The sequence below is a fragment of the Lemur catta genome, chromosome 2 (assembly GCF_020740605.2).
Source record: "Lemur catta isolate mLemCat1 chromosome 2, mLemCat1.pri, whole genome shotgun sequence".
In the NCBI taxonomy this organism is placed as follows: domain Eukaryota; kingdom Metazoa; phylum Chordata; class Mammalia; order Primates; family Lemuridae; genus Lemur; species Lemur catta.
The window spans coordinates 119,472,466-119,485,392 of NC_059129.1; the positions used below are offsets into that span (position 1 = coordinate 119,472,466).

The following is a 12,927-nucleotide window of genomic DNA, read 5'->3' on the forward strand; positions in this document are numbered from 1 at the left end:
CATCCTTAGGATGCAAAGCCAGTGCAATGGCACTGAATATCTTGATCATGTGTCTGTCTCCTGAGTCCCTCTCCACTAATGTGGACTGGTTGCCTTCTACATCTGCCCACATCTGTCATTCCCCATTTGCCTTTGCCTTCCATTTTAATTCTGGGCTGTTGTTGCTTTGCTCTAGTATTGGATTGCCTGTTTCCTTTATACCATGTCTTCCTGTTTCCTAATTTACTCTCTTGCTTTGGTGTAAACCATCTATCAGTAACTTTTTGAGAAAGGGTATAGAGTAAAAACTGTGAAGATTTGCATGTCTCCAAAGTTCTTGTTCTACTCTCATACTTGGGCAATAGTACGGGCTGCATATGAAATTCTAGGTTGAAAATAATTTCCTTTGAAGGCATTATTCCACTGTCCCATTGCTTTCATTGCAGCTACTGAGAAGTCCTTAAGGCCTTTTGATTCTTGAGATAATTGCATGTAACCTATTTTCTCTTGCCAGAAGCTTGGGAATTCTATTTTGCCATAGGGTTCTGAAATCGCACTACAAAGTATCTTGGTGGCTGCCTATTCCCCATCCATTACCTTAGGCAGTCAGTGGCCCTTTAATCTTGAACTTCATGCCCTTCAGTCCTAAGAAATTTTCTTGGATTATTTCATTGGTGGTTTTTCCCTCCATTTTCTGGATTCTGTCTTTCTAGGGCTTTTATTATTTGATAGACTGAACTGCTTACATTACATTCTTAATTTTTGCCACCATGTATCTGATATTCAAAAGTTCTTATTTTCCTTGAAGATTCCCTTTTTTGCTTGTTTTGTGAGGTTTCTCCTTATATCTTTATCAACATTAATGATAGCTTTTCAAGGTTTTTTTTCTCTGCATATTCTCTGTTATCTCCAAGTAACTTTTTGTCATTTATTTTGGTTTCTTTTGCCCTTGTTATAGATTTATCTTTAGAAGTCTGAGAATCCTTCCTTGACTGATCATAATTTAGAGTAGGGGATGAAAGAGTCAATTGGAAATTCTGAGCAGGTGGGCAGGGCTTGTCAACTTTGAACATCATTACAGGATGGCCTGGAGGCATTGTTTCTTGGGGAATCCCTAAAGTTGGTATCTTCAAAGTCTTTTCTGTTAGGCTGTTCTGCATCACCAGAGAAGACACATACAGTCTCTTACAGGTGGGTAAAGTTCTGGCTGACTGTCAAACTTCTTGGAGACAAACAAAACAAGAAGCCTGGGTTCTCAGCTTTCAGTATTCTGAATCTTATATCACTGCTGTTTATAGTATGTTACTCATGGCAGCCTGAGAAACTAACACAAGTATTTTTCTAAATTCCCTTCCTTAGAAAAATGTATTATCTCCTCCTCTATTCCCCTGGTACTTTATTAATACCAGGGGAATTGCACACATCACACTATATTATATGTTAAACCACTATATTATGGCTTAAAATATCTGTTTCTTCTCCCAGACTAAAGCTATTTAGAGTAGATACAGAAACTGAACATGCTTGCATTTCCTAACACCTGCCATAAGTCTAGAGCTTGGTGGTGCTCAGTTATTGTTATTTTGGATTGCATAAAAACATCCAAAATGACTTTATTTTATGGGCAAGGCTTCCTCTGAGGTAATAGCTATTTCTGCTAGGTATAGAGGAGCACTACTAAGTTATACCTAGTAAGGTTACCGTAATTTATAACAATTTGGTTCACTAGACATTTATATGTGTGGGCTTAGATCTACAATATTATTTTCTGAAACCATTAAATAATGTATTCAGCAAGTCTTCACTGAATGTCTTCTAGGTGCCGGCCATTGTGCTAGACAGAAAAACACAATGGCAAGCCCAAATTGACCATGGAGCTGGCATGCCAGAGAGGGGTTCTAGGTTTTAGAAATAACTCAGTTCATGTCAGATTTCAGAGAAGTAGATAGTACATGACCTGCACCTTCTGTTTCATGGCCTGGCATGGTGGAGCTGCTCCCCCAGTCTCGGAGGGCTCTGGTAGCATGGTGATTTTAGAATGCCTCTTCTGGAGATACCTCTACAATGTGAGCCACACATGAGGTCCTCATGAGGACACTAAAAACAAGAAGAGCCTACAAAACCATGGAAAATCTTTAGAAACCAAATGACTTCTGAGTTTTGAAATGAACAAGAAAGAGCTTCTAGAAATCCAACACCATGAGGGCAGATTTCTGCACTTGAGGCAGAGTAGGAGAAGCACTCCTCCAGGACCCAGAGATGACTTGTGAAATGCTGATTGTTCAGTAGAAATTGCAATGCTACAGGAGTCATCATATCAGGTTTCCTGTCTTTGAACTGTTTATAAATGTTCATCTGTGTGCATTAGTAATGAGATTTAACTTATTACATTCTGAAAATATCTTTTCACACACTTGAGTACTGCCAAACTGAAATCAATACACAATCATTGATTCTACTTTGTCACAGTCATTGTTTGGATGTGTAGTAACCCAGCCATTTTACTTACGTTTCAGTTCGAGGAACTGGGGTTCTATATTCCATGCTGAGGTTTTTGTCCTATCTCCTTGTGGGTACCATGGCCTCTTGGGCCTGGTTTGGCATTGCTGACACCATTCTCACCTAGACAGTTAGTCCTAAACTCCGCTCCAACATTGGATGTCCAATATTGGATGTCAAATTCTTATTTTCCTTGAAGATTCCTTTTCAGTTTGTGGACAAGCCTACCTGGTTCGCTTCCTGCTTGCTTTGCATACTTATCAATGTCCCATAATTTGTTCTGCCTTTTCGTCATGCTGGCCCTCCATGAAATTGATCACCTGCCCATCTATGTCTGTTGTTATGTTATTATTTGAGGTCTCTCTTCCTTGATGGATTCCTCCTTCCTCCTTCTGTTGGACCTGGGCCTAGTATCTACCTCACCTCCCCCACACCTCCTCTGAGTGTCTAGTTTCTCTGGATTCTCCCAGTCTGGCTTGTCCACTTGCTACCCAAGCTCTAGTACTGCAATCAGGAAGGGCAGGTTTCTGAGACTTAAGGAAGTTGATGCTGGCAGGCCTCTGGGGCTTTCCTGAGACAATAAGTGGGTTTTCTGTGATTTTAGAAAATTTCTCATTATTTTGCAGGCACTAGGACCTTCTAAAATGTGAGCAATGTTTATGATTTAGATTGGTGAAGGATGTAATGGCAGCTGCCTCTCAAAGTGCAAGTGTTCTAGGCCATTAAGCATTAGAATATGCAGAGAGAAGCTTTGAGAACCAAGCAGGCACAGATTGTTCTGAAGTTGAAGGGGAAAAGAATAGGGAGGCTTCCAAGCTCCAGTTAACTTAGAAAGTGTGAGGTCACATCAAGGTGACACAGACAGTCTATTCCAAAGCCTAAGTGGCACAGAAAGTGCAGATTTGGCTGGTGTCCAATGCTCAGGTAAACTCTTAGGAAGAAGTTTCTAAAACTCAAGAAACTCCAAAGAGATTGGGGTTTAGGGTTCAGTTAGGGCAATTGCTATTGCAGAAAATATGACCAACAGCTAGGCAATGCCAACATCTTTACCATAACTACTGTACTTTACACAGGTACATTCCCTGAAGTTTACTCACCTCAGGACCTGAAGGACTAAGAAATGTCTCCATTATAAGATTCCAAATTTATGGACTTAGAGATAATCTAATAATCTCTAAGAATTCTTTAAAGTGAAGAATTTTATGTTCAGAGTTATTAACTTGTAAATGACAGAACCAAGACTTTATCAGAGGCCTCCTGACTTCCTCATCTAGTGTTCCACCCCCTCACCTCCCCACCCTTGTTTTTCAGGGTTGAATGGGGAAGGGGGATGAGGGTGAAAGAAGAGAGGAAAGAAGTTCCGGCAGTGTGGGAGGAAATGACTCACTTAGGAAAGATACGGAGCCAAGGCAGTGGGACCCTGGCATACAAAACTGGTATAGAACCAAGTCACATCCTGGAGAGTACCAGGAAGCAACATCTGAAAGTGCAACTGGGGTGTCAGAACCAGGTAAGGATTCTGGAGTCCAAGTGTATAAATTACCTTTACAAATATCAAGACAAGGATTTAAAAATTAAGAAGGCAGTCAGAAACCAAGAGCACAAATCCTGGTAGTCCAAATAAGGTGAGAGATCAGATATAAAGCAAAATCTTAAAAACAAGGAATGTGAAATGATGTTCAAAGAGTATATAAGGTAGGGTTTGCCAGAGAAACAGGAGAGAGGGGGAGGAAGGGGGGGAGAAAGAGAGTGAGAGGGAGAGAGAGGTTTGTATCAAGGAATTGGCTCATTTGATTGTGAGGGGTGGCGTGTCCAAAATCTGTAGCACAGGGCAGGCTGGCAGTCTGGCAACTTAGGCTAGTGCTGCTGTCTTGAGGCAGAATTTCTCCTCTAGGAAACCTGTTTTTGCTCTTAAGGACTTCAACTGACTGGATGAGGCCCATTCACATCATCAAAGATAATGTTCTTTTTTAAAAGTCAGCCACTTATAGTTGTAGCCACATCTACAAAATATCACCACAGCAATGCCCTAGCTTTAGCGTTTGATTAAGTAACTGGATACTGCAGACTAGCCAAGCTGACACGTGAAACTAACCACCACAGAGGGAAAAAAAGTAGCAGCCTGAGGAACCAGAGTTAAGGCAGAGCAGGTAGAATGCCGCTTGTAAATGCAAATCAGCAATTAGAAACCCCTAAAAATTGAAGGCACATAATAATGATTAGGTAAAAAAAACATATATCTTAGGGATCCCCTAATTTTGAGACAAATTGTGATGTGGCCTTGAGCTTTCTTTTAGAAAATAAGTTATACTACAACAACAAAACACTGAAGCGGGGACCTGGCAGCATCTCACTTCTGAGATATCAGTAACCAAGGGAATTTTGTGCAAGTGACCAAGCCCCTTGGGTGGGTCTTTTGAAATTTGAAGATTTGATTAGAATACTTAGGGAATATTTGCAGAAAAGAATTTAAAAGTAAAGTATTTAGACTGATCTTCGCTACATATGAAACCACTTGGAGGGATATTTAAAAAACACTGCTGCCTGAGGCCAAACTGCAGAAGATAATTCAAATAAAGTGGAGCCTGGGCTTCAGAATTAAAGAAAAACAAACAAGAAAAAACTTCTCTGGGTGCTTCTACATTCATCCAGGGTGGAAAACCACATGCTAAAATTATTCAAAAATGTTTTTGTTTGTTTCTGGTTTATAAAGACCTTATAAGTCCATGAAGTTCCTGGAAAGATGTCTGCAAGCCCCTAGATTTGATGATCTCTGTGGCACCTTCTAGTTGTAAACCTAATTCCTTCTGTCTCAGCCACTAATGCCGATGCTGCCACTAATTAGGCCGATGGGGGAATTGATGCAGTGGGTGAATACTGGACCAAGCGGGTGATGGAAAAGCCTGGCACAAATCCTCAAAGCCATAAAAGGAAATGTTGCCCTCATGATGCATACTTTTTCTTAAGGGAGTGGACTTCAGTAACAGAAAGAGATTTAGACATGATTTTCAGAAATAATCTTAACATTTAGGAGTCATCGTATATTAGGATAGATTCTTTTCATATTTTTTTCCACTGCTTTTAGAGTTGGAAGAGTTTAGTTAGAGGAGTGTTTGCCAAAGGATGTACCATAGCCTACAGAATTTTTATATTGTTTATATTAGAGATGAGTTCTCAAGCTACATTTGACCAAGCAGGTTATCTTAGGACTAATGTTCTGTGGAACCACACTTTGAGAATCACTGGCTTAGGGTCACTGAAACTGGAATAACTTAATGCTCATCATTTGCTATAACTCTCTCTGGCCACACTATTATCAATTTGGCTTCTTTCATCATAATCCTGTAGCCCCTTCTCAGCAGGAAGTATACATATTAGGAAGCTTCAGTCCATATAAATAAGAAAACAGTGAATTTAAATTGATTAGTGAAAATTGCCTTGGATTTGGGGAGTTAGAAGACTTAGGTTCCAGTTCTAGTTCTCGCATCTAATAAGTAGGTGACATTGGACAAGTAAGTCATATAACTTAATTTAAATATTGGGGCCTTAATTTATTCACCTAAAAACAAGAGTACAATTTTATAAATGATATTGTTAAGTTGGACATGAGATAACATGTATAAAAACAAATGTCTTAAATTGTGAACACGGTAGAATGCAAGATATAATTACCACAGATTTGAAATACTCAACCTCACTTAAGATATATATAAAATGAAAAAATAATACTTGGCACAGAATTAAGTACTTTATATTTGTTCAGTAGAGTTTCAGAATTCCTGTTGTAGTCAAAGCACTGTTTTTTTGTTTGTTTGTTTTGAGGCATAGTCTCACTCTATTGCCAGGGTAGAGTCCAGTGGTGTGATCATAGATCATAGCTCACTGCAGCCTCCTCCTCCTGCCCTCAAGTGATCCTCATGCCTCAGCCTCCCAAGTAGCTAGGATTACAGGTGAGTGCCATAATGCCCGGCTAAGTTTTCTATTTTTAGTAGAGTCAGCGTCTTGCTCTTGCTCAGGCTGGTCTCGAACTCTTGAGCTCAAGCAATCCTCCCACTTCGACCTCCCAGAGTGCTAGGATTACAGGCATGAACCACTGTGCTCGGCTTCAAAGCACATTTTTTAATATGTTGGTTTTCAACTCTGATATGAAGTTTACATAACAAGTAGAAACTTCCTGGAATTTCTGTAACAAAGCTTTTCATTTGGGGTTATTTTTAAAGACAATAAATGATCAGATTGTGTTAAAATTTGATTACTGAATTATTCTCATTACATATATCTTGATTAGCATTTAGTATAAATTAAGGGGAATAAAAGAACAGTTATCTACAATATGCTAGAAATGAACTTTAATCTTTTGACACTATTGTTATTACGACACTTTTCCTCTCTCTAGATTGCCCAATCATTAAGAGCTGTGTGATTTTCTCAGCCATTTAAAAGTCAGGCACGGCCATGTAACTCACACAGTTTGTCTTTGCCAGACTCTAGAAAAGAAGGAGCACTGCTCCATTCTGAATAAACAGCTCTATGCAACTGCCAGAACAATGGAATCGATGCTGACTTTGTCAACAGAGGAACCTGTTAAAAAGAACACTCTTAGGAAATACAAAATAATTTGTACTGTAAGTTCATAATTTTAGTCTTTCTAGCTTTGTGACAAATGTTAAAAGTGTATGATTCCTCATTTATATTTCTTTGTGTTGCTATTTAAATGTAAAATTTTCAGTAATTGTATTCAGTTTTGTCCTTTATGACACTTCTAATGCAAATTAATGTTTTAATCATATTATATGAGTAAGAAATTTGAATAACAACAGATTAATATATGATTAATCTAAAAAGTTGGAATCCGTGACAGAACATTTTGCAGCACTGATTTTTTTTTTTTTTGGTGTGATTATAATTACCTCCCAATTCACTTTTTTTTTTGAAACAGAGTCTTGCTTGGTCGCCTGGGGCTAGAGTGCAATGGAGTGATCATAGCTCATTGCAACCTGCCACTTCTGGGCTCAAGTGATGCTCTTACCTCAGCCTCCCAGGTAGCTGGGACCACAGGCAAGTGCCATGACGCCTGGCTAATTTTTCTATTTTTTGTAGAGACGGAGTCTCGCTGTTGCTCAGGCAGGTCTTGAACTCCTGAGCTCAAATAATACTTTAGTCTCAGCCTCCCAGAGTCCTATGATTACAGGCATGAGCCACCGCACGTGGCCCCAATTCACTTTTTTATCACATGAATATTTTAAAACCAGAGAGTGAGAAATTAAAATCATTGTATTTTATATTCTTTGCTGAACTATTGATTTTATTCTATTTTACTTCACTCCTAGAGATAGTCTCTTTTGCTTATTTTCTCTTTATTGTCCTTTTATGCAGCAAGATCTGCCATACCTCCTGATCCCCCCCCCAAAAAAAAAGCTTTTTAAAATTTTATTTTATTACTTTCTCTTTTCCCTTCACCATCAAATTTTGGGGGAAAGGAAGACTGTCTCCACTGCCTGGGTTTTCTCAGCGCCCAACCATTACTCATGGTCTGACTTTGTTTCCACTGTACTTAACTACCCACCTCACCCCCATCATCACCACTAAAGTTAGTCTTTCTCTCTGTCCTTCCTCCACTTGAGTAGCCATAATAACAATCATGGATATTGTTGAGTGTTTTCTCACTTTGGATTATTCTCTTCCCTTGCTTCCACCACGAATGACATAGAAATTCTTGTTTGTATGACTTTTCTCCTTATCTGCATTCTTGGCCAGTTAGAAATTTTTCTTTGTATGACTTTTCTCCTTATCTGCATTCTTGGTCAGTTAATCTTTCTTCTCATTGCAAATTACGACATCAGCTTACACGAATTTTATCTAAAGATTTTTTCTTTTGCAAGTTCATCTTCTCTAGTGGTTTTAAGAATCATATCCTCAATTAAGAATTTCAAGAAAGCCCTAGCTCTAACATTTTGCTGAGTCTCTGTCATAAAATTTCTTTTTTAAAAAATTATTTTTTAGATATTTATTTTATTTTATTTTAGAGACAGGCTGGTGTCAAACTCCTGGCAATATGATACTCCTGCCTCAGCCTTCTGAGTGGATGGGACTACAGGCACATGTCACTGGGCCCAGCCTGCCACACAATTTCAAATGCCTGCTTCCTGGCTCCTCACACAGTACCTCAAGCCAAAACCAACTGCATTATTTTTTCACATCTATCTTGTTTCATCTTTTTCCTAAATTGCCTATGGTAGTTAATGTCTCCACCATTCTGTCTCTCCAGTTGTTTCAAGGAGTAAATGAAACAATGTATGCAAGAGTTGAGCCCAGTAACAAAGTAAACTTTCAATGTATACTATTTACTCTTTATCCTTCTGGGAATTTTAGAGAGCTCTTGATCATTCTCATGCTGCTTAGTATGTTTATCCTGCCTTATCAATTCAGAAAATGATAAAATCCTTGGGAACAAAATTTGTGCATGATTTATTTCCCATCTCTGTATCCTTCTAGTGGTTTTTTTTTAAGTACATATAATTAAGTTAAATATTTTTAAATCATTGTTTGAAAAGTGCCCTAGTGTTTTCAAATTTGGACTAAAGTTTCATTTAAGAAATGTAAAGGTATCTACTATGTTTTTTTTTGTTTTTTGTTTTTTGTTTTTTGAGACAGAGTCTCACTCTGTTGCCCAGACTAGAGTGCTGTGGCATCAGCCTAGCTCACAGCAACCTGAAACTTCTAGGGTCAAGAAATCCTTCTGCCTCAGCCTCCTGAGTAGCTGGGACTACAGGTGTGCACCACCATGCCTGGCTAATTTTTTCTATATATTTTTTGTTGTCCGGCTAATTTCTTTTTAGTTTTTTAGTAGAGACGGGGGTCTCACTCTTGCTCAGACTGGTCTTGAACTCCTGATCTCCAGTGATCCTCCCGCCTCGCCCTTATCTGCTATGTGTTAAGTTGATCTTTATTCAGCCAAGCTAAAGCCAAAGGTTGAGTTCTCAGTGAGTTTTGGAGTCCAGAGTAACCTTCCCACTTTATGCACAGGACAAGATAGTTTAAGATACATGTGCACCACAATATCCAGAAACTTCTTCAGAATTACACATTTAGAGTAAATGATTATAGTAAATGGTTATAAGAGATTAAAAATGCACCTCTTACTCTTAAGGAGCTTACAGAATAATGCAGACAGCAAGGCATAAATTTGTGGAACAAATACAAAATCATGAAGAAACGGATGCTAAGGTTAAATATTACAGTTTTAAAACATCCCAAGGACAGATAGATACTGTCTATTTTTCCAGCAAGTTTGAACAGTGAAAGTATCAAGATAAGATACAAACCAAAATATATTAATTTGTAAATCTATGATACATGCGGTTTACCACGTGGAGTTCCCAGTGTTGCTTGGCTGTTTTGTAGTAATCCTATTTTTGGTTGCCTCTGGCTTGTGAGCACCAGGACAAGGGACTAGCTGCTCCTGCTGTTATTTAATAAATGTTTATGTTCACTTTCTCCTCTCCAATCTTTCCACTAACTGAATCCATACTGATATCTCTGACCCTTGGGCTAACTTTGAGAGTTCATATGACAACTGTTTGGCCAGTATTTTAACACATTTTCCCAATCACTGAATTCACTTCCATTGTAAAAGTTAGATGTGTTAATTTTCCAGTTGACTCTCAGAATGAAAACAAACTTCAAAAAATCAATAGTTTATGTAGTAGCTCTTAATTATCTAAGCAAATTTTGATGTTGCAGCTTTTTCTTTTGTCAAAGTTACTGTGTGTTTATGGTTTTTTTGTTTTTTGTTTTGTTTTGTTTTGTTTTGTTTTGAGATGGAGTCTCATTCTGTCACCTGGGCTAGAGTGCCGTGGTGTCAGCCTAGCTCACTGCAACCTCAGACTCCTGGGATCAAGCGATTCTCCTCCCTCAGTCCCCCCTGTAGCTGGAATTACAGGCGCACACCACCACACCCAGCTAACTTTTTGTTTCTATTTTTAGTTGCCTGGCTAATTTTTCTATTTTTAGTAGAGACTGGGTCTCGTTCTTGCTCAGGCTGGTCTCAAGCTCCTGAGCTCAAGCGATCCTCCTGCCTCAGCCTCCCAGAGTGCTAGGATTTCAGATGTGAGCCACCTCGCCCAGCCTATTTATGTTTCAAACTATAACAAAAGTTATTGTAAAATACTTTCCTAAGTAATTTCTGTGTCTGTTTCCATTCTTTCTGACAATATACAGTATTCAAGACTGATCAGTCAGCATGCTTATCTTTGGACTTCATGGATGGGCAAAGAGGGCAGTGACAAGAATTCCCTTCAATTATATCATAGTTTAATCTAATCATAGCATAAAGTTCATTGCACCAAAGAGCTTTGTCAACACAGTGCTAATGAATGATATGAACAATCTTTGGTCAGGCAGTTTCCAAGTTACCCTAAATCATTTGTATGAGCTGAAGATATAAAGCAGATAGCTTGCAAGTTAATTATTTGGAAACTATATTTTTACTTGTATTAAATATTCTCATTATTCTCTGATAGAGTAAGGAGAAAAAAACCAACCCTGCTCCCTAGGAATGAGGCAGTTAAGGATTTCATAGTCCTGGAATGCTCTTTGATAAATGATCTCCAAACAGGTGTCTCATTAAAAAAGAAAAACTGGGCAAACAAAGTGGTTTTGTGGTTTTAATTCTTACTTCAACTCAATTCGGGGTTAAGCTCATTGCATTTGAATAGTGAATGTATTTGAATTTGAAGATCTGTAATAAATGCTATTTTAAAGTTCTTCCCAAACCTTCTCTTTTATTTTCAGACATTAAATAAAATAACATACCTCTATCATTGTTGAATCTGGGATCTCACATAACTAATTTGCTGTAGGTACTTAGAGAAAGCACTAAGAGAGGCTGGTTATTTGTATTTCTGTATATATATATTTTTAAAATTGTAAAGGTTACTTTTCCTTTTTTGCAATAGGTCCTTCTTGCTTTGTTGGTGATTGTGTCACTTGCATTAGGTCTGGTACTTGGACTCAGGAAACCAGAAAATCAAGGTACACCGCTCAGCCTTTTCTCAGAACATTCTCTTACTTCTTCTTTCTCCTAGTTTTAATCTATTAAAACTGTCTCCCTCCCTAAGGCTCCTCTCTCCTGCATGCATCTCTCTCCTTCTGGGCGTCTCCCTTTCCCACATCCCACTTATCAGGGGCCCACATCTGTGGTTGGCATTTTCCACTGTCATTTCTGGACTTTCATCTCTTACCCTCATACAAACACCTCTGCTCCTTTGAGATTCATTATCCTTCCAGTATTTTCCCTTACCCTTCCTCACCTTTGTAGAGGACTTTGACAGCTGGATCACAGACTTTCCGTCTCAGCTCCTACTATAATCAACATCTGATGACAAAGTGTCCAGGCCTTGAAAATCTTGGTTGCATCACTCCCATGACCTTCTGCCACCACTCTGCACCTTGATACCATGTTAATATTGTTCCATCTCTGAAATCTCACTATTTCTTGGTTAGGCAGTGCCAAAAACTTGAAAAGTACTGCATAATAAAAGCTTCAAAATGTTTTTTGTCATAAGAGGGAAAGAAAAATAGGAGAAATGTGCCCCAAAACATAAAAACACCTCTACATCCCTATTGCCATATCTCATATGAATAGTGTGAATAGTAATATACCATATACAAATGATTATATAAAAAGAATTTCCTGTAATCTTTTTGTATATTGTTTTGATGCTTTTGCTAAGGTGAAGAATGAGGCCAGATGCTAGATCGTCCGTGGCTCTTTTCAATTTGATTGGTGACTTCTAGTGTGACTCCAGTGGGGAATGTCTGATCCCTTCCTCATTAGGAAGACTCTTGGTGAGATCAACTGGCAATTTTCCAATCACGTTTTCACGGAAGAAACACTCAGCTCCTTCGGCATAACCTGGGAACACAGTAGAACTGAAAAGGTGAACATTAGCTGGAAAATTCCTCTTGGTCACTTGGCTATTATGTTTCTGAGCCTTGGTGCCAGTCCCAGATCCAATGAATGTTGGCAGGCCATGCTGGTGGTATCAATCTGATGTTAGTGTGCACAAATGGGCATCATGTTTTGGCTATTTTAAGCTGCAAATCACATAAATTTATTGCAAAAGCATACCTAATCTCCCAAAAAAAAAAAAAAAAAAAAAAACAAAACAAAAAAACAAACAAACAAAAAAACCCCACAAAAAACCTCCTATTGTTCCAACTCACCTACTCATTCCTATTTTTTTTTCTTTAGTACACCTCCTGGCTGGCTTCCCAGAGTGGATTTTTCTTATTCTCTTCCTTTCACCTCAATTAGTCCTATGTGGCATCACTTCCTTCTCTCTCCCACCCAGAGTTGGTATTTAGCTCCAGCCCCTTTTATGCCAGCATCTCTATCATTTTCATCCTTTTATTACTCGTCGTTATCCACCTCTGTTCCCCTAAACC

The 12,927-nt window shown here is 38.6% G+C and overlaps 1 protein-coding gene across 3 annotated transcripts in view; it reads left to right on the forward strand.

The window, feature by feature from the left end:
* Window positions 1-6,874: 6,874 nt before the first annotated feature.
* The window catches only part of ENPP3 (ectonucleotide pyrophosphatase/phosphodiesterase 3), a 69,631-nt gene continuing 63,578 nt past the window's right edge, over window positions 6,875-12,927 (forward strand). For 2 of the 3 annotated variants that reach the window (XM_045544372.1, XM_045544373.1), the window contains exons 1-2: window positions 6,948-7,103; window positions 11,436-11,511. In XM_045544372.1, the coding sequence (XP_045400328.1) occupies window positions 7,026-7,103; window positions 11,436-11,511 (154 nt within the window). In that variant the 5' untranslated portion in view covers window positions 6,948-7,025. Of the gene's footprint in view, window positions 7,104-11,435; window positions 11,512-12,927 lie in introns of all 3 variants that reach the window. The other variant, XM_045544371.1, reaches the window with a different exon arrangement.